At 38.0% G+C, this 22,892-nt stretch overlaps 1 protein-coding gene across 1 annotated transcript; it reads left to right on the top strand.

Annotated features, from left to right (window-relative positions):
• Positions 1-228: 228 nt before the first annotated feature.
• Positions 229-22,306, top strand: LOC115919045 (endoplasmic reticulum mannosyl-oligosaccharide 1,2-alpha-mannosidase-like). The gene is made up of 12 exons (XM_030997915.1): positions 229-545; positions 6,848-6,972; positions 8,544-8,831; positions 9,143-9,331; positions 10,770-10,860; positions 11,912-12,097; positions 13,771-13,916; positions 16,155-16,358; positions 17,580-17,752; positions 18,614-18,734; positions 21,197-21,391; positions 21,879-22,306. Exons 2-12 carry the CDS (start codon positions 6,895-6,897, stop codon positions 22,227-22,229), a joined length of 2,022 nt encoding a protein of 673 aa, XP_030853775.1. The 5' UTR covers positions 229-545; positions 6,848-6,894; the 3' UTR covers positions 22,230-22,306.
• The last annotated feature ends 586 nt before the right edge of the window (positions 22,307-22,892 follow it).

Here is a 22,892-nt window from a genome sequence, read left to right on the forward strand (position 1 = left end):
AAATCCCCATTTCGCTGGTGCACTAAAAAGTTTGTCGTCTCCATAGGCTAATACACGATAAGTGGAAGCAGTGTGCACTTTTGACCCTCCAAAATTTCCCCATGGCTAGACGGATGCAGAAGCGGAGTTGAACCCCCCTGACCGCTGACCGGTGGAGCGCCACCTTGTGATTTGCGGAATTCAAGGGATAATAAAATTAATAATGAGCTAGCTAGATCAAATGACTGATTGTACACGTAGTAAAATCATCATGATAAAGAAAAATCTGTTTATTCGATAATGGACTTCTGTTTAGGCCTACGATATTATTCCCACTATATTGTAAAAGAGGATATCTTGATAACATGTCGATTCGATTGAGAGATTAATACGAAGGTAAATACCAGCTCAAGATTATTTTTTTGGACTGCCCCGAAGTGGTGGAGGCGCGGCGGATCTCGGGTTGCTGGCGGAAACCTACCGGGAAGCTGTGGCTTGCGGACGTGAAGTAGTTCGCTTCCCAATTCTGTCCTCGGTAGATCGTCTCTGTGACAAAATTGGAAAAGGTCGGTTCCATTTCGAGTAAATATTTTATATTCACACAGTTTAAAAAGACATATTTCATGTATTTATTCCTGAAATTTAAGCTCTAGACAGAGTCTACAGTACAGTACAACTAGAGAAATAGAAATTCTCAAATAGAAGCTAGATTCTAGTAGAACAAGTTAACTTTTTTTAATAGATTAGAAGTTGGGTCTAGATTAATTAGCTTAGCTTACGAGTGTGGCGTGTTGTATTGTGAATGCAGATTGGAATGCTTGTTCAAGCAAGGTTGCACTGACAATAAAATACATGATAAATTGTATTCCCTTTTCTTTATTTTATTGAGGTATGCTACACTTGCAAGTGTAGTCACTAGACTAGTCGGGCAAATAAATAACTCGGAATAAAGTCATGAGATGATGAGGGAGAAATCCGAATATTGCACAGAGATAAAATGATCATGTACTAAATCTAGTAAATGAGATGGACATGAATTAATGTAATAAGAATAAAAACAGCTTACAACAAAGTAGAAATGACGGATGATGAATGAGGAAAGGGGCTCACGTGATGATGATGCGGAGACTTGAAGGCGGAAAAGCGACTTCATTGACATTGACGTGGCTGAAGAGCTGTGAAGAATGCGACGTCGACGCTGACGCAGTGACGCTCATGATGATGATGGTGCTCTTGGACGAAAAGAGAAGAGAAGAAGTGTGGTGCTCGATGTCTGAGGCCAAAGTCAAATAATAAATAATAAATAATAAAAACATTACTTATATTGTATAAAGCGCTTACCACCAAAGTCTCTAAGCACTATAACAAACAAAATAGACTGAAAAACAAAACAAAAAAACTATGTCATTATAAATACAAACTTTCTTTAACTACACATACATGTAAGCAACATTGAATTATTTATGCAAAACAATTTTTCAGAAACAACATTTCAAGGTAAGAAATTAGGTCGAACTTGTACTGATGCAAAGCACTGCAATTACTATAATCACGCAGTATGGCGTAAGTTACAGGAGAAATGCTACAAAGCCTTAGCTAGGACTAGTTAGTATAGCCTTGCATGGCCTGTCTAGATTCTCAAAATTAGATAAACTATTAAATTTAAGGCTAGGCCTAGGTGATAATAGCCTAGCCCTACCTAGTAAAGGGTTTGGTGATAATGTAAAACATGATATTGATATCACCAAGCCTTAAAGGGAAAGTCCACCCCCAAAATAAGTTTGTTTCGATAGAGGCAGAATAATAAGAAAATCAGGTGAGTGAAAGTTTGAGCAAATTCTGAATGAAAATAAGAAAGTTATGAATTATTGAAGTTGTGATCAATCAAATACAAATTGGCAACTCTGTGACTTATTATACGAGCTCTCCTTCATTTGCTTTGTGCATAATATTCCATAAAATCATGTTTTCTTCGTTATTGATGACGGAATATATATTTGTTCCTTGCAGGGGGAGTATAGAAACATATTTGCAATTATTATATTTAGGGTGCATGTATGGTTGAAATTTTTCTTGAGGGAAAATGAAAATTTTAGATTTTTTTAGTACTGAGCAAATGGAAGTTGAGCTCGCATGATACGTCATAGAGTTGCCAATTTGTGTTTGATTGATCACAACTTAAAAAATCCTAACTTCCTTATTTTTAATCGGAATTTGCTCAAACTTTCACTGACTTGTTTCTCTCATTTTTCTACTCCTATTAAAACTAACTTAATTTCAGGGTGGACTTCCCCTTTAACTGGCACCCAGCCATAGACCTGTGCGGAGAGGCAGGTAAACAAAACCTAAAATTCATCCCTTCCTGCACCAAACAAACATTGCAAAATGGCTTCAGACATTCAGAGTTTGCTAGTGAACTCCACTTTCTTCTCATTGCCGGTACCCTGAAATACGTTTTAAAAGAGTTTAAAAAAAAAGTATATGAGATTATGATACTGGAGACGTGGAGTGATGGCGATTTGCTTACCTCCCAAGTGCTCCTGATGACAATTTGGTGCAATTTATATTACAAAAACGCTGACCTCTTATGAGAGTTCAGGATGTTGGTTCCAGCTGAAATGCAAAGACACGCGGTGTACACAAATTTTTTTTTTCTTCAATCTGATACTTATTTTAGGATGATAAGTATAAAAGGGCACCCGGCACACTCATAGGGAGTTCGCTTAATATAGCGTATTCACCTGGATTCACCTGTTTTTTCAGACTCCTTAGTAAGACAATTCAATCAATCAATCAATTTCGGTTTTATTAAAAATATACCAAATAAAAAGTTAAAGACTAACAATAACTGGCTCACATTGTATCATATAAAAATGCATTAAAAACAATAGATTAAAAATTCAGTAAGAAGTTAAAGTCCGGGGAAAAAAAGGAAAAAAATGATTCTAAATTATAAAATGGTGATAATCAATTTGTCAGTGAATTGAGAAGAAAGAAGAAAGAAAGAGTGAAAAGTTGAAGAGGGGAGAGGGTAAGGATAAAGAGAGATAAAATTTGAAAGAGAGAGAGAGAAGGAAAAAAAACAGGGAAAAAAGATGAGGGATGAGAGAAAGAGAGAAAAAAGAAAAGAGAGTTCAATTTATGACCCCCAAAAAGTAAGCAAATGAACGAGAATTGAGTTGATTCAGCTTAATGAAGCATTGTAAAAGTAAAATGCACATAATACGGATATGTCAAATCAGGTGCGGATCCAGGGGGGGGGGCCGAGCGGGCCTTGGCCCCCCCCCCCCCCCCCCCCGCAAAAAAACCAAAAAAAAGGAGAGAGAGAGAAGGAGAGAAGGAAAGAAGGGAAAGGGAAAGAGGAGAGAAAGGGAAAAAAGAAGAGGAAGAAGAAAAGAAAAGAGGGAAGAAGTAGATCGGGGGGGGGGGCAAAAGGACTTGCCTCCCAGGCTGTTGCCCCCCCCCCCCCCCAATTAAAAAATAAAAGAGAAGGAAGGAAAGGGAAAGAAAAAAGGAAAAGAGGAGATACAAGAAAGGAAAAAAGAGGAAGAAGAAAAGAAAAAAAAGGGGATAACGACACAACAAATCGTCTTCTTTCTCTAATGATTTAATGAAACGTAAGCTTCCGCTAAGCGCGGGAGGGGGAAAACTCAATTCAGACGAGGATTATTTTTATGGAACGGTACAACAAATCGTCTTCTTTCTCTAATAATTTATTGAAATGTCAAAGCTTCCGCGTTTCGCGGAGGAGGGAGGGGGAAACTCGCCCCTCCCTGCACCCACCCACCCCCAATTACGTCACTGCTGGTCACCATTACGAACCAATATTTGAAACGCATAATTTTTAATTTTGCCCCCCCCCCCCTAAGAAATCCTGGATCCGCGCCTGATGTATATACAACGGCAACAGTTTCAATATAAAATGTAAGTTCTTCTTACTTAAATCATTGGTCTGGAAACAATTATTTGCCCATTGTTGTGTATTGTATTACATTTTCACTGACAATGAATTCACATTGTAATGCAATTTTCAAGTTTCCCAGGCTTATTTAGGAGAACAGAAGATTGATATTGTTTAGTTGTACGATAACATCACTCAGTTTGATTTGATTTGATTGGAGATATATCTCATTAAAAACATAGTATAGGCTATACAGTTTCAAACAAACCTACACCATTAAACTTCAAGCTCACTCACACATGATTTATTGCGACACTTTCAAGGCTACTTATTATTTCAAGTTCATATATATACAAAGGGCAACAGCTTCAATATTAAACGTAATTAAATCAATGGTCTGGAAAATGTTAATGCCAATTGTTGTATATTATACAACATTTTCCATAACGAGGAATATACATTGTATAATGCAATTTTCAGGAAAACCATACTTGTCATTACTGTTATATTTGTTATATGATACTAAAGCAAATCGTTTCGCTTATGGATAAGATAAATCAATGTGAAGTACGTGTCAAATAATGAAATCATTACGTGCTATTTTTAACCGGACTAGACATTTGAAACGTATAAAAAATGTATACACTATTGACAGCAAGCAAGTTTTTTAAACAAAGAATTCAGAAATTGAACAACATTGCACATTTTAGTCTACACGGCATGCTCTACACCCTTAGTTGGACTGTAAACAGTTGTCTTCTTAAGTCTTCCATATAAATATAAATTTAAAGGAGGTCAATAATCATTATGAAAACACCCCTTTCGTACGGTTGACACATCAATATATATTGTGCACACATGTAACAATGTGATAATATTTTTTCTAGGGGGGGGGGGGGGGGGGGGACGGGAGGAGGGCAATCCAAAAAGGGACTGATATGTGAACATTAATATTGAAGAAAATATGTATTCTGTTGGTATCACGTATGTACAAGTTACACTGTATGTTAACAAGATTAAAAGTTATAGAAATAGATCAGTGTTCCAAAAATGAATATTCAGCTTGCTCTTTTAAGAAGTCCCTTCCTGCTCAGTCAAACTAAAATTTACCTAGTAAATATTTACAGCCCTTCGGACTGCACACTAGATATCGGCAAAGTAAAAGTGAAGCGTGAAAAAAGTATATTGCTTGTTTTTATGCTGTAGTTTTGCTAAAGAATGTAATTTTGTAACACAACAAAACTTCAAAAACCTGTGAGGGGTTTACATATAAGACTTATCATACAGCTTTATGGGGGTAGTCCCTTCCGTCACCTCCGCCTCTTTCACTGGCGTACTGATGGGGGGGGGGGGCAGTAACCCCCCTCCCCAATACAATTTAAACATGGGTTATTTTTAATTTGATACCAGTGATTTACAAGTATTGCTAAAATGGCAGTATTTTTCCATGAGCTCCCGGGGGCTCTACCCCCTGGAACCCACCAAGGGCCCTAAGGCAGGCCCTGTTTGCTCATCTGGCCGTAATTAAATGCCTAAAGTCTTTGAGCTTTCGGGGGCTCTGCCCTCTGGACTCAACCAAGGGGCCTAAGGCGGGTCCCTACATGTAGATGCGTAATTTGGTGCCTAAAAGCCCTTCCGTTATGTATTTCTTATGTATTTCTTTCTCCATATCCTCTGCACTCTCCTTATGTATTTTTTGTTTTCCCTTTTCTATTACCTTCTCTTCCCTGGGTATACGTGCTTGCACATGAACTATATATGGCTAAACAGTTTTGTAAAAAAAACGGTCAAGGAGTAAGAAGAAGGCAAAAAGAGAACAAAGACGGCATCCATGGAAGCCATGTGAGAGTGTCCACTTTTTTCGCTTTTACTTTCACCCTTGCATTCTTTCCTGAATCAGAGTTTTCTCACACCTTGTAGACTCGTGCAGGTTATGAAATTGCATTCAAACGAGGATAATTTTCGAGAACGCTATAACGAATCGTCTTCTTTCAATAATAGTTTAATGAAACGTCAAAGCTTCCGCGCTGCGCGGAGGGGGGGGGGGCTGAATTAAGAGAAGGATTAAGAGTCGAGAACGGTACAACGAATTGTCTTCTTTCTCTAATACTTTAATGAAACGTCATATATAGCTTCCGCGCTTTGCAGAGGAGGGAGGGGGAAACTCGCTCCTCCCTACATCCCCCTGCATTACGTCACTGCTGGTCACCTTTACGTACCAATATTTGGCTCGCATAATTTCAAATTTGGGCCCCCCCTAAGAAATCCTGGATCCGCGCCTGTGTCAAATGATACATTAATACGAATTCCATTATGGAATTGTTATAATACTGTTTAACATTGGTGAATGTCAATGACCTATACATATTGGTGAAAATTATGAATGAATAATGAGTAATTATCACATTGTCAGAAAATTGAGAAAAGGAAATACAAGACAGAAATAGAGAAATAGTGGGAGGGGGGAGGAGTGAAATGAGAAAGAGAGAGAAAAGGCGTGTGTGTAATTGGGTTTTTACAGACGTGTATCAATCAGATATGATTATTTACGTCTGGGGACCGACCTTTAACGTCACCATCCGAAAGACGTGACTCAGTTTCGAACCTGCGTCCTCGACTGAATCAAAGAGAAAAGGCTAGAGAAAGGGAGAAAGAGAAAGAGACAGACACAGAGAGAGAGGGGGAGAGAGAGAGAGAGTTTGAATAATGACAATACATTGTAAAAAGGTCTAACAAGATTTCAGTTGATTGAATTTAGCATAAGAATAAGAGAGGGAACTGTTGATTTTTTATAGCGCCGCGTTCTGCATCGTGGTGAGGACAAATGATTGGAGTTTCTCAAGCTGCGGCAAGTAATGCCCTCCCATGGCTCATCAATACACCACTGCAAAGAGTTCATGCCTGTGCCTTGTTTCCTAAACTAATTGCTAACCTGAAACATTTTTTTCTCAATACCTCTATGAACAGGGTCACCATCAGTGAGTGTTTACCAACAGAGGGCCGTTGAGGGCGACATGCTGCCGTTCACAAGCAAACCATCCAGTGGGGATTATGATAACAGCAAAGCTCGGAGAACGCAGTCATGCTGGAGGGTAAGGTTTTTATTGGCCATTTTAATTGGATTAGATATTAATAGGAAGTGATAAGTAGGGTACCAGCATCTAGGTCAGTAATATCAGTTTACAATAACATGTAGTTTAAAGCCCCACTGCACTACTTATAGCTAGTTGCGCCCTCTATATAGCAAACAATGCCTTAGCGGCGCCTGGTGGTCCCCCATAATCCTCTTTTTCTTATCGGTATGTTAATTGAGAGCTGATTTGATGAGATAACCACCTGTCAGTGACCTTGCAGGGAGGTCTAATGCCTTCTGGCCAAATTAGTACAGATGGGCTTAACATTTTGGAGACAACTGGCAAGTTTTCCTGCACTCCTGAGAACTTTCCCAAGCCACTAACTGGTTCACGTTAGGCATGAGTCGTCACAATTTCCTATAAAATGGGGGCCGATGGGTGAAAACTGATCAGGCCCCATCGCCCCAATTTTCCAATATTACAAGAGTACAGATTTTCCAATAGATTTCTAGAACTTGGCTTGATCAGGTCAGAAAGAGCAATCAAATTTCACTTTTACTTTATATTGCATACCACCATTCATTCTCCAATAAAAGATATCAGAACTCATTCATTTGATACTATCTTCTGTTGGATTCCTGTTTCAAAGTCCATTTCCTTTCAAAAAAAAGAAAACAGTAAGTGTCTCTTAGAGTTGTCCTTGTCAAGCTGATATGCTTGACCGTGATCTTAATCACCATCGCAAACATGACCTTACAGTCGCTAATCAAAGCACCCTGCTCTATAGAATACACCAACAGCTAGTCAATATTTGTCTTCCTCACCTCATAACCATACATCAGCAGAAGACACCACACACTCAAGCTCTCTGTTCCTTAGGCAACAATCGATTCCTACAAGTATTCATTTTACCAGTTATTGCCCCAACAGTTGCTGCTTTCCAGATGGCCACCCTGCCTGTCACCAGAGGGTTGGAACCTCCTGTAGGTTCCAGAATGCTGTAAACCATATAGCAGCATGATTATTTTTACTTGCACGTCACTATTTTACTGTATAAAGCAATTGTACACCCTTTTGTTGTCTGCACCTTCACCTGCTGTCACAACACATCCCATCCCAGTATAGCTTGGAAAAGCTGCTTCAGGGATTACCTCATCAAGTATCAAGATATTCTGAAGCAGTGTTATCTGTGTATTCTATTAAAGATTAACTTAAACAGTACTTTTGTATGCATATTATAAAAATACTGTGATCTAAAGCAGTAAATAGTTAGTATCAGGGCAAATATCAAGAAGTACAATGTATATGCTTAATACTAATATGATCAGAGTCATTTGGGCATTTGGTCAGAGTAAACAGTGAAAGGCTCTACATTAACATTTTGGGAAAGAACTATTTGAAATCTGTATGAAGGAGCCCTATGTCAAAACTTCAAAATCTTGGGGATCCGGACTTATATTCTGAGTGCCAATGAGTTACCATCAAGCCATAGATTTAATAGTGGAATTGTTTTCGACGGTGCCTAAATTGGCAATATCTTCAAAATGAAAAACAGTCCTTCCGCATGTTTTCTTCTCGCTCCGTTGCAGTTGTGGAGGAGGTTGTCCCGCCTACAGAGGAAGGTCGTCACTGCAATACTCCTCATCAGTGCGCTCGGTGGCTTCATCGTCTTCAGACATTTTGTGCCCGATGAATCCAAGAGCGGGTTGGACAGCGATGCCTTTGCGAGGAATGCTGCCGGGCGTAATAAAGGTTGGCTGGGATTAGGAGGAGGACAGGAGGGGCATGATCCGGTCAACGATGATTTTAATCCTGGAGTTGGAGGAGATGAAATGGGAGTCGCAGGAGATGAAATAGAGCAGGACAAAAGCTTAAAGGTGAGAATCTATCTATCATCAGTCATTTTGATCTCTGGAGGCATTATTTATCACAATATATGTAATCTTTTCCAAATACTTTTGTTGTTAAATCACGTTGACAAGAGCTATACTTAAACTTTTCATCTTGCACTCATCAAAGTAAAATTTTAATGGATTTTACTGGTATTGTATTTTTACCAGTGTTTTTTTTTTCTTTCTTTTTTCTTCTTTTAAAAAAAAAAGAGCTTTCCGGAGCTGGGAGAGTATTATGTGGTAGCTGTGATTTGATTATTATTATTATGATTATTTGTCTGTGTTTTGAATTACAGGGTAGGCCGGGGAAGAGAGGTCCACCCAAACTGCTGGGAGGCAAGCCAATCGGGTTTCAGGATACAGAGAATGTAGACCCCTTAGAAGGAAACCAGCCAATCGGGGAAGAGGATACGGAGAACGCAGACAAGGAGAAGGGGGTGCCTCATCCGGGTATCGAGCTACCACCGGGCGTGGTCAAGGAAGGGGTGAGGAATAAAGAAGATGAAGTGTACATGATAGCCGAGAACGATGACGATGACGACAAGGACGATGATGAGGAATATGATATAGATCGGTCGGACGTGGGTGCTGCCGCAGGCGCCCCAGGGGTAACACAAAATTGTTGAAGAAAACAAAATTGGTGTGCATCTGTGGCTCTCTTTCCATCATCGTTCTTTTATCTTTTGGCTGATTATGCTTAGTATAGCATGAAGGATCGTGTCGGTGTACTCAAGTAGTGCATGCATTCTTTTCAGCGAAGGAAGGGTGTTTCTTCCTTCTGATGTACACTGTATTAATGCATGTATTAAGTACAGTTAAACATGATTTAAGATTTCAATTTTATTTGGAAGGGGTACTTCCTCGAAGGTATTTGGCCTCTATCTCTCGTCAAACATGCATGGAATGTATCTTTAAAGCTCTTCATTTCTGATTTAGGTTATAAATTATGCAAATAGTTGTCAGCTTTCTCTGCCAATTCTAGTTTGATTTGATAGCTTTTTCAAAGCAAATTATTTTGTAAAATATTGTATATATTGTCACTTATTCATTGCTCTGTGATGACTCTTTAATGTCTTAGTGATGTTGTATTATGGTTTGAAGACTCTTATATTTCGTAGGATAGAATATTTTTCAACATTTTATCATAAAAATATGTATATTTTTACCTGCTATACATTTGATCTTTCACAATTTCCAATTTTTTTTCTCTCAAAATGTGTGGGTCATAATTAGAAAATGTTTTAGGTTTAATGTTTAAGTCTTAATGTTTAAGTCTTGAAGCAAAATTGTTAGGCGATACCACAGATTATGAGAAGTTTTGAAAACCTACCTATACTGTTTCCATGGTGTGACAATTCCTGATCAATCACTGTTCATTATATACCGGTAGGCTTGAATTTCGGTCACCATCTCGGTGGCTGTGTTTCGTTTTAAAGTAATACTCTGCTAGTTTATTTATTGTTTATAAATCTATTTTCTCTAGTAGATGTGAAGTGATTTTAAAGGGATATCTTAACCTCTCGACTATGAAGCATTATCATGACATAGAGAGTAAAACAACGTTTCATTTGATACAAAAAGCATTGCTGTAGGCCAAATAATATGGTCTTGCAAGAACAATAGAATCCATGCGATACGTCACAGAACAATGGCAACGTACTGACAATTCTCAGAGCCGCAAAAAAATGAAGGATTCCAAAGAAGAGTTACGTCCTCCCTTTCGTCAAATGTATGATGTTTTGTATTTTTTTAGATGTTTGAAATGGCCTACAAATTGAAATTAAGATGTAGTTTGAGGTTAATTCTCAATTAATCTTTACATCTTTACTAAGCCATGATAACCTCTTGAAAATCAAGGGTATTTAGGAGACACTGAACTCACCTTTACTGTGCACTCACGTGTCTTTTCTATCATTCATTTAGGAGGCTGACGAGAAAGAAGTGGTCCTTCCTCTTCCTGACAATGAGAAAGATAAAGATAACCATGGCGATAGCGACCCTCAATCATTGTATGGTAAGTGACTTTGTGCTTTTTGTTTACAGGTCTCTCAGTGACAAGGCTCCCTGACCTCATTCTTTTGACCTAGTGTCAATAACGCAATCAAATGATAATAATCAGTATTACCATTGACTTTGGATAAAGCATTTAGTGCTGGGATGAACTCTTTACATGCCGTACAAACATTGTCCCTGTGCACCCTTGTATTGATTGTGGGATCAGGATTTTTTAACTGCTTCTAGTGCAAGATTAATCTATACCAGAGTTGAATGGGTTGTCATTTCATTTTATTTATTTCATTTCCAGGACCATGTAGCAATAACAAAGAATACAAGAAAACAAATTACAAGGATAAAGATAATAACAGAAAAAAGGCCATCAAGTAATGGCTGGGTTTTACCAAAAGAAACAGAGTTTCTGTAGATTAGTTGATGGTATAAAACATAACTTTACACAAATATACATCAATATACATAATTAAATAAGGTAATATTATTCAATACCAAAATGATGCAAAAGACGAATCAAGAGATCCTAAATATAAAATAATCATATAAAATAGTCATGGAGCTAATCAAGACTGGAAGTGGGACATTTTGCAATGCCATTGTGTTGCACAAAGCAAATGCTTCCGTTTCATTGCTGCCCACTGTTTTGTAATTTGTGTGTAAAATTGCATCTGGCAAATGTGCGACGGTGTAGAGAGGCGAGGAAAGTACCGTATATTGTTATATACAGTTAACAGCTAAATTTTTTTATGTTTTTTGTGTTTTTCTTAACTCAAGAATGAAAGGTGGACTGGTTGAATTAGGACCTTTGTAGAATAATTAATTTGTTAACTGTAGCTGTTCATCATTTGAAAAGAGTTTGCGAAAATAATTTGTAAGGCTTACTGGCACTTTACATTGATTTGAAGATAATCACAGAATCAGCCTGCTCCTGACATCATTTCACATAGTGATTCTCATGTTTTTTAAGGTGGAGAGGCACGGCATATGGGCATTATAAAATATATTACTTGTAGATGGTTCAAAATCTCAAGCGTCGTTTGTTTTTCTCTCTCCAGGTGCTAAGAACGAACGGCAGCGCGCGGTGGTAGATGCCTTCAAGCACGCCTGGAAGGGCTACAAGGCCCATGCCTGGGGCCACGATGAGCTCAAACCGATCAGCAAAAAATGGAGCGAATGGTTCACTCTCAGTCTGACCATGGTGGACAGTCTTGATACAATGGTCATCATGGGTTTGACCGATGGTAAGTCCAGCCCCTAACAAATCGTCGCCCGGCTGGCAGAAGGGCGTTTTTCGCGCAAGCGACTCGTAAACTACTTTTCAAATTATTCGCAGTTAAATATTTGTTATGCCTCCGTTACGAAGTAGCCGGAGGCATTATGTTTTCGGGTTGTCCGTCCGTCCGTACGTCCGTACGTCCCGTTCTCGTGATCGCGTTATCTGAAGAACCGATTGATGGATTCCTGCCAAACTTTGGTCATGTATGTATCTTGCAGAGCCGATGAACTGATTAGATTTTGGGGTCATGAGGTCAAAGGTCAAAGGTCACAGGGCTCATTATGTATGCAAAAACAGCTCGTGATCGCGTTATCTCAAGAACCGATTGATGGATTCCTGCCAAACATTGGTCATGTATGTATCTTGTAGAGCTGATGAACTGATTAGATTTTGGGGTCACGAGGTCAAAGGTCAAAGGTCACAGGGCTTATTATGTATGCAAAAACAGCTCGTGATCGCGTTATCTCAAGAACCGATTGATGGATTCCTGCCAAACTTTGGTCATATATGTTACTTGCAGTGCCGATGAACTGATTAGATTTTGGGGTCTTGGTCAAGGTCAAAGGTCATGCGGCTCATTATGTATGCAAAAAATAGCTTGTGATCGCATTATCATTAGAACAGATTGATGGATTCCTGCCAAACTTAGATCATGTATGTATCTTGCAGAGCCAATGAACTGAGTAGATTCTTGGGTCATGAGGTCAAAGGTCAAATGTCATGGGCTCATTATGTATGCAAAAATAGCTTGTGAACGCATTCTCATTAGAACTGACAGATGGATTACTATTTAACTCAGGACATCTTGCAGAGCCAATGAACTGAGTACATTTTAGGGTCAAGAGGTCAAAGATCAAAGGGTCATATATGTATATGAGAAATTGCTTTTTGGTTTGTAAACTTGCTCTATGACGGAGGCATCATTTTCGACTGCGCGCAGTCGAAGTTCCATCTAGTTTTATATTTAAACTGCTTTCCATCCCAAAAAGACTAATAGAAATGTTATAGTAGAATTTGGGGGGGGGGGGGGGCAAATAAGTCAGTTTTATAAAAGTTTGAGGCGATTTAGTGCTAACAACCTTCTGCTTAGCCCTTCATTTTTAAACTGAAATTCGAGCTAATGCCCTTCTACCAGCCAGGCGATGAAATCATGATCGCAGGAGAATAGAATCTGCAATATTTGAATGGTCATTACAAAAATATAACATTATTTCTTGCTGTAAAGATGACCCATGTTTGGGATTGAAGAAGTAAAAAACTTACCTTTGCACACCCCCTTTATCTCGTGAAGAACAGATTTCAAGCCACATAAAAAAATGATGTCTTTCCGGTTATTGCTTACCAGGTAGTTTTTTGACAGTGGTCACATCAACTTTATCTCATGAAGAAAATGATGTCTTTCCCGTTATTACTTAAATATATTTGTTTACATTGGTCATTGTTGGGTTTAGTATTTCAGTATTGACAGTTTAGATCAGCCAGTTATTCACCATCATCATGAGAAACGGATCTCCCATTAAACTGAATAAGATTATTAAATTGTGATTTTAAATCATCAAATCGGTCTCAAATGGGAAAGTTATAGTTGGTCCATCACATTTCTGAACATTGACACTGTTCTTGTTTCCGTTTTTACAGAGTTTCAAGAGGCCCGGGATCACATTGCACAGATGAGTGTAACTCCTAACAAAGATGTCAATTTATTTGAAACAACAATTAGAGTTTTAGGAGCCTTTCTCAGTACTTACCATCTCACCGGTGACGAAATGTTCCTTCAAAAAGCAGTAAGTTCAATATTGATACAGTCAAACCTGCATTTAATAGCAACCACCTGTATAGAAAGACCACCTGTCTATAAAGACTATTTTTCATGTTTTACCTTGAGCGGTCTTTATATACAGGTTTTAGGAAGCTTTCTCAGTACTCACCGTCTCACCGGTGATGAAATATTTCTTCAAAAAGCTGTAAGTTCAGAATTGATAGAGTGAAACCTGCTTTGAATAACAACCACCTGTATAGAAAGACCACTTTTCATGTTTTACCTTGAGCGGTCTTTATATACTTGTTTTAGGAAGCTTTCTCAGTACTTACCATCTCACCGGTGATGCAATGTTTCTCAAAAAAGCTGTAAGTTCAGTATTGATACAGTCAAACCTGCTTTTAATATCAACCCCCTGTATAGAAAGACCACCTGTCTATAAAGACTACGTTTCCCTTGAATAAGGTTTCTCATTGAAACCAGTATTAAGGAACTTGTACATTAAGACTACTTGCCTATAAAGACCACTTTTCATGTTTCCCTAGAGCGGTCTTTATATACAGGTTTCACTGTATATTATTTAACAGCGTGCTGATTAAAATTGAATCATGTACTTAGCAATTTATTTCTTGTATCATACCTCCTTTGAACTAGTGGTTTTACTTGGTGTATTGCAGTCAGGCTTTTTCTATGATTTTTAAAGATATGTCTTAAGCTTCTATAAAATACATGCTACATTTAAGAGGCTGGTTTAAAACAAATACAAATGTTCAAGGAACATGTAAATGCAGAGATCAAATGTACAAGGAAACATATTTCAAGTAGCTAGACAGTCCTTGTCCCATTGAACTTATTCTCCTGCCCTGGGGGGTGTTTCACAAAGATCCTAAGTAGAACTTACATGTAACACTAAGTTGGACTTAAAAATTATGGACAGCCATTGGAGCCTTAAAATGAAATATATTCAAAAGCAGAAATTCAAGTATTTTAGACTTTTTATGAATTCCACATCTAGAACATGAAGTCTCCTTGATGATAGATACTATGAATGATTTAAATCAACATTTTATGCCTTTCAAAATAACTTTTACAAAATATTTTCAAAGATGCTAATGGCTTTCCATAAATTGTAAGTCCAACTTAGAGATAAGTTTAACTTAGGATCTTTGTGAAACACCCCCTGGATATAAGTAACACACCTTGCAAGACAGATAAGGGAAAGATAGAGTAGAAATGAAGGGAAAGATAAAATGAAAAGGAGCATGTGTGGTGATAATTTGTCATGCCGCACAGCACCCTTTTCCCCAAGACATAACACAGTTAGATTGTTGTGCCAAGCATGAGGGATGTAAGAAATAATGGAAGAAATAACAAATTTCCTGAAATAGTTAATAGATCCGTCAATTGATTATAAATATCATCCTGCATCAATACGCAAGGGCTCCCATCCTTTCTGAGATGCTGCAACCCAAATTCACTTAGGTTGCTACCACTTGCAAGAATGGTTGCAGTAAGCTTACTGTCTTACTGATCATGAATATTTTGACATGATGCTCAACTATAATCATCTAGGCTATGCACACCTGTACCCCACAACAATAAGGATGTTCTTATCTTCATCATCATCATCATCATTTGTGGAAGTCGGCATTTTCCATCTTATGAGGGGTTACTGACTTTTCACGCAATGTAGACACTCCCTCCCTCCACTTCTTCTTGTCTTGAGCATACTTGTCGTAAATAGACCAACCGTACTGCTTTCTTTCTTCACCACATCTTTCCATGAAATCTGCAGTCTTCCTTCCCCTCTTTTATATGCCATCCACCTCCAGATCACAGGTTCATCATCTCCCCTCCTCCCTTTTAACCCATGCACATGATTATCACCAATGTATCCAATCTGGGGGGGTGTTTCACAAAGATTTTAAGTCAAACTTAACTCTAAGTTGGGCTTAAAAATTATGGAGAGCCATTTGTAGCCTTATAATGAAATACATTCAACAGCAACATTTCAGGTATTTTAGACTTCTCATAGCTTCCACATCAAGAATATGAAATCTCCTTTGATAATAGAAAATATGAATGATTTGAATCAACATTTATGCCTTTAAAAAAAGTTTTACAAAATATTTTCAATGATGCTAACAGTTTTCAAAGTCCAACTAAGAGATAGATAACTCAAGATCTTTGTGAAACACCCCCCTGATGCATTATCAATATCGTCATCAAGGTCATTCTCAACCCCTGTTCTTGTCATCAACAGGTAACTCTTGGGGACAGCTTGCTGAACTGTTTCCAGAGTAGAACGGCCGTACCCTTCTCGGATGTCAACCTGCAGACGGGCAACGCACACGCGCCACGCTGGGGACCCGACAGCTCCGTCTCCGAAGTCAGTACTATTCAACTCGAGTTTCGAGATCTCTCCTTCACTACCGGTGATCCAAAGTACAAGGAGGCCGTGGATAAGGTTAGAATTAGGCCTAGGGGGTGTTTCACAAAGATCCCAAGTTAAACTTAACCCTAAGTTGGACTTAAAGCTAAAGACCAGTTATGGTCATGCGATTGCATTGTGAAAGAAACGTTGTGAAATCGATCAGAAAAGGTTGATCATCTAGCATAGATGTACTGCAAGGTTCTGGTATCATCAAAATGATAAGAAATTTGGCCAAGTCTTCATAAAGTTAGAAGCACTGTACACAGAAAGATGTATATGGGACTACACACACGTGCGCGACATGTGCATTTCATCTCTCAACAGGCGAGAGATACACTAATTTACCAAATATATCAATAAGTAGGCGGTTTCCCGTCAACATTTTTATCATCATGTAATATTCAAAACATATTCTTTCACATGATTGGTAATAAGAGCTTCCATTTCATTTTTTGAAATTAGGGCATTTCCAATACTGGTCTTTACCTTTAAAACTTATGGAGAGCCATTTGTAGCCTTAAAATAAAATATATTGAAAAGTAAAAAAAAGTACTTTAGACTTTTTATAAATTCCACATCAAGAATATAAAATCTCCTTGATAATAGAAAATATGAATGATTTGAATCAACATTTTATGCCTTTTAAAATAACTTTTACAAAATATTTTCAATGAGGCTAATGGCTTTCCATTATTGTTAAGTCCAACTTAAAGATAAGCTCAACTTAGGATCTTTGTGAAACACCCCCTGTAAATGTTTTTCCAACTTGGGAAAAATTGTGATCATGAGCTTCTGTTTACATTGTAAGGACAGGTCTATGCTTCATCTTGGTATTCATGTGTCACTGGGTGTTGTCACTGAAGATTTTTAAAATAGAACAATAAGTATACTTTATGAGTTAAATTACTACCCATGTTCGACCAGACTGTAAACATGTACACGACTTTATGTTCCATTATTAGAAGGAAAAAAAAGATGTTTTTTCCAATTTGTATTGAGCAAAAACAACTGGCAAAGATCACTACATAATTAGACCAAGCAGCGGTATCATTTTCACACGCACATAACCAAAACTGATTGTTCCTTTAACCAAGTTCTTTTTTTCTTTTTTTTTAAGGTTATAATATTGTTGAATTTAAACAGAATTGAAAAAAAATAAATGCTACGGTAAGTAATCAGTGACGAGTTCCTTTTCATGTAACCACTTCCCTGATACCTTAGTAAAAAGAGATTGTTATTGTTTTCTCCGCACAGGTAATGATGCATCTTCACAATTTGCCAAAGAAGGAAGGTCTGGTACCAATCTTCATCAACGCCAACTCTGGTCAATTTCGACCCAACTCCATTTTGACCCTGGGAGCACGAGCAGACAGCTACTACGAATATCTGCTCAAACAATGGCTGCAGACGAGCAAGTCGGAGAAACGGTAAGCATTTTACAGCTCATTCAGGGATTTGATGAGATATGAAACTTGTTCTTAGTTACAAATAATTTTGCTGTCTGAACAGCCCACTACACGTATCTGCATGATGAATAAATTTGACTTACTGTTTAATAGCCATTTTTTCTTAAAGCCCCACTGTCCTACTTGTAGCTACTTGCTCCCTCTATATAGAAAACTTCCCCAATCAGTGCCTGTTGGTCCCCCATGATCCTATTTTTCTTATGTTAGTTGAGAGCTGAGTTAATGAGATAGCCACCTGTCAGTGACCTCGCTAGGTGGTCTAATCCCCTCTGGCCCAGTAGTATTGACGGTCTTTAATATTTCATTATCAGACCTAAACATTTCCTGTTAAATGTGTCTTCGTTTCTATTCATATTACTTGCAAGGTGCCTTCTTTGTAATGTGAAGTTACTTCTGTTACCAATCAGCTCATGAACGTATCCATGTATTTGATGAGCTATCTCCCTCTGCTTCTCTTTCTCTCAATGTTTTCCTGTCAGTATCCTGTTTTCTGTCCCTTCTCTTCTCATAATATGCCCAACAAACTGAAATTGTCTTTTCCTTATGATGTTAACGAGGAATCTATCGACACATGCCTTATTGAGCACTTCTTCCTTTGCTATCCTGTCAGTCCAAGATATCTATACAATTCTATTCTATACAGTAGGCTTGCGGGTGCACCATGTGAGAGAGAGGGAGGATTGAGGAGTCCTGAAAAGGACTCTCGGTAATCTTTCTTGAGGGTGTGTAGTCCTGAAAAGGACTGTTGGTGTAGTCTTGATACTTACAAGCAGCATCTAATTCTATTGTATTTATATATCTGTGTGAATGTGTTGATTTCAGTTTCCATGACGATTACATAGAAGCAGTAGAAGGCATCAAGAAGAAGCTCTTAGGACAATCAGAACCCAACAAACTGACATTCATCGGGGAGCTTCATAGAGATACATTCTCCCCCAAGATGGTGAGTTCTATTAAAGTGGAAATTCAAAGAAAATCACAAATATGTCATCTAATGTATCACTAGAAACTGGTGAGCTAACAGATGGCCATCGTACAAGTTTTAGGTCAACCACTGTACATATCGACCAATTTATAAAAATACAAATACAACCACCTGCATAGCATCTGGGATATACGAGAGATTCGCCAGAAAAATAATGATGTTTTAATGACGTCACATAATGGACCAATACTGCCCAAGCAGATGACATCCCTTAGAGAATGAACATAATTGCAATGCTATTGTTTCCTAAATTATAATGAGTTTAGTGTATATAAATGTGATGGCATTTCAAACCATTCAAAAAGGGATATGAAACTGATTCCGATAACTAAAATCTTTTCTTTGAAAATACACGGGATAGGGGTTAATTAACAATCTAAGAAACCAGACTTTCAAATTGAAAAACCCCTGGAATGACATTAAGGACGGCCTTTGTTCCCTCTTGAAACGCCGAATATACCGCGGTGTATGAATATGGCGTCTTATTTTGTTTACAAGCAACAGATTCCTTTATTTTTGTATCGCTGCATTTATCATCAAAATAAAACCATGCACGGGTTTAGAGTGAGGCAATAGATTATACATTTAGCCTGACGGTAGTGAAGTAAGAGATAGAACTCAAGAGAAGATGAAAAAACAGGCACTGAAAATGTGTGAGATGTCATGGGACATCGTCTGCTTGTGCAAATCATGTCCATCCTGTGATCTCACACTTCTCAGCAGAGTTCGGAGAGCTCTTCAGGTGCTATGCCGGGGCTGTATTTAAGCATTTTGTAATTTATAATAATCATTACTTCGAATGTTTCCAAGCATTGAATTTTGATAATCTTGTTGAATCAACGTTTCAACTTTGCAATAATGAAAATAAAGTTAGTTTTTAAAATCAATGAATATCTACTTTAAGGACTGTAGTAATCATCCACAGTTAAATGGTGGCATTCTCGAAAGTGGACTAACTTTAGTCAATGGTTTAATCCACCGACTAAGTATGGAATGCTAAGTGTCCATATGAATATATTTTTGAATAATTTGATATGTCCCTAAATTACCATGATAACATACATGTACTTATATCGTAGTTATATCGTTGTTTATTAATTAGGTTATTAAATTTTATTGTAATTTAGTGACAGATTAAATTATTCAAAAACATATTAATATGGACACTTGGCATTCCATACTTAGTCGGTAGATTAAACCATGGTCTAATGTTAGTCCGCTTTCGAGAATACCACCCAAAGAGAAGGTTGAGTTCTGGGAGAGGTGAAAAATAATTTGTGAACGTTATCATTGTTATCATGCAAGTGTGGAAGAACATCAGAGAAAAATGTTCCCTGAAAAGCATGGCTCTTGAATGCCTTTATATTCTAAATATGACAAGTAACAGCTAAAAGATGAGGCCCGATTTTGATGCCACCTGTTTGTGTAGTGCCATATACATCTTTTTTTTTACAGTGCATGTTACTTTACCAAGACTGGGCCAAATTTCTTTTCATTTTGATGTCTCCAGAACCTTGCAAAACACACCGATACTTATATGCTGCATGATCAAAATTTTCTGATCGATTCCACACCGTTTCTTTCACAATGTAGTCGCATTACCAGAACTCAACTTTATCTTTAGCAACTAAATTATTCATACCCTTACCAAGTTTTGTAATTTTTCAAGTATGTTAAGAATAAAAAACAAATTATTCATACGCTAACCAAGTTTTGTAATTTTTCAATTATGTGAAAAATTGATTTGCCCTGATATATGTTTTTTGAGAATGTGACATATCAAAAGGTACAGCTAAAAGTATTCAACAAATGCTCTAAGTCAACCAGCCCACTTTTCATTTTTGAGTAACAAAAAGACAGAAAACATCAAATTCGTCCTTGTTTTCACGAAGTGACGGTAGTGAGGAAAATCTACACGCAAAGTGAATGCAATTTTTTTTCACTACCGTCACTTCGTGAAAACAGCGACGAATTTACAAGGGGTATGGATAATTCTGTTGTTGACTGACTTGCAGGTTAGAAACAGCATCAACGCAGGCAATGTTATTTCACAGTAATACAGAGAGAAGTATGGGGTTAGTATGTGTATGTCTTTAAGAGGTGAAGTTTAGAGTAAGGTATTGAAAAGAACCGACTGTCAAAAACTGGTGTTGAGGGGGGGGGGGGGGGCGGCATCTTGTTACACAACCATGAAATGAAGATTTGGTACAGCTATGAGGGTAAGAAGTAATGATTATTTTTGGGGGGCACTACTAGTGAAGATGGAAAATGGAAAGTTAAATGAAGGAATATCATTTGTATTATGTGTATTAGTGCTACCTGATTAATTATATGCAACAATGATTAATTATATGCACCAGTTTTTTGCACATTCCTCTGCAGCTCTCATATTTTACTCTTGTTCTGTTGTTTATTTTTAGGATGAGTTGGCATGCTTCTTTCCTGGTACACTAGCCCTCGGCCACCACAACGGTCTGCCAGACTCTCATCTGGAGCTAGCCCAGGAGGTTGCCCATACCTGCTTTCAGATGTATGCCCAGATGCCTACCTTCCTAGCTCCAGAAATCACTTACTTCAATACCTTGCCTGGTATGAAAGAGGATCTCAATATCAAGGTATGTCAGTCAGTCATTAAGTCTTTAAAGCCCCACTGCACTACTTATAGCTACTGGCGCCCTCTATATAGCAAACAATGCCTAATCGATGGCCATTGGTCCCCCATGATTCTCTATTTCGTATGCTATAATTGAGAGCTAATTTGATGAGATAATCACCTTTCAGTGACCATGCAGGGAGGTCTAATCCCCTGGTCAAACTAGTACAAACAGGATTTAAAGTCTTTAAGACGCACTGGGCCCTGTTTCACCCAGTGACTAATGACAGTTTTTGTTATAAGCTACTGAAATCCTTGGTTCTGATTGGTTATTAGCAGATTTGTCACTGATTTTTGTCATTTTTCATTGAAAGAAGGCTTTGTGAAACGGGTCCCTGCCTCTACTGCATCACGGGACAGAACTCTTAAAATCTAATGATACTCAATGTCCATAGGATTCTGTTTTAATCCATCACCTTTCTTATCTCTTCTTTTCCTTACGTGAGCAGCCAGCGGACGCGCACAACCTGCTGCGACCAGAGACCCTCGAGAGCTTCTTCTACCTCTACCGCATCACAGGACAGAACTTCTATCGCGAGTGGGCGTGGAAGATCTTCCAGGGCTTCGAGAAGTACACCAAGATACCCGGAGGAGGCTACTCGTCCATCAGTAATGTTAAAAACCCTGATAACGTCAACATGAGGGACAAGATGGAGAGCTTCTTTCTCGGTGAAACATTGAAATATTTATTCCTGATATTCAGTGATGACCCCAATTTAATATCGCTCGATAAGTATGTATTCAATACCGAGGCCCATCCTCTCCCGGTGAGAGATGGACAAGGCCATCAAGTGCAATAATTGAAATTTATATAAACTTAAAGGGTGGTATTCTCAAAAGCGGACTAACTTTAGTCCATGGTTTAATCCACCGACTAAGTATGGAATGCCAAGTGTCCATATGAATATATTTTTGGATTATTTGATATGTCCCTAAATAACCATGTTAACATATTTATATCATAGATATATTGTTGTTAATTAATTATGTTATTACATTTTTTTTTTAATTTAGTGACAGATCAAATTATTCTAACACATATTCATATGGCCACTTGGCATTCCATACTTAGTCGGTGGATTAAACCATGGACTAAAGTTAGTCTGCTTTGGAGAATATCACCGATATTGGGCAGAGGAGTTTGAAAGCCTTGTTGACACATGACACGGTAAACCATCTCACGAAAACTGCCACCGCAAAATAGAAAGGATTGTAATAATAATAATTATCCTTGCTTATATAGCGCCTAACACTTACTTTATCAGAAGTCTCTAAGCACTCTACAATAATGCAGCATGATTGTACAGTCAGACCTGCTTTAGTGACTTTCTGTCTACAAAGGTCACCTGTCTATAAAGACCACATTTGTTGTTTCCCTTGAAAATGGATTCTCATTGAAACATGTACTAAAGGAACCTGTCTACAAAGACCAGTTTTTGTGTTTCCCTTGCGTGGTCGCTATA

The sequence above is a fragment of the Strongylocentrotus purpuratus genome, unplaced genomic scaffold, assembly GCF_000002235.5.
Source record: "Strongylocentrotus purpuratus isolate Spur 01 unplaced genomic scaffold, Spur_5.0 spur5_scaffold_4, whole genome shotgun sequence".
NCBI lineage: Eukaryota > Metazoa > Echinodermata > Echinoidea > Camarodonta > Strongylocentrotidae > Strongylocentrotus > Strongylocentrotus purpuratus.

Excerpts from the sequence above, each read along its gene's own strand:
- LOC115919045 (XM_030997915.1), top strand. The coding sequence starts at position 6,895 with ATGCTGCCGTTCACAAGCAAACCATCCAGTGGGGATTATGATAACAGC. Across the intron at positions 13,917-16,154 it reads AAATGTTCCTTCAAAAAGCA|GTAACTCTTGGGGACAGCTT; the intron begins GTAAGTTCAATA and ends TGTCATCAACAG. Across the intron at positions 21,392-21,878 it reads AAGAGGATCTCAATATCAAG|CCAGCGGACGCGCACAACCT; the intron begins GTATGTCAGTCA and ends TTACGTGAGCAG.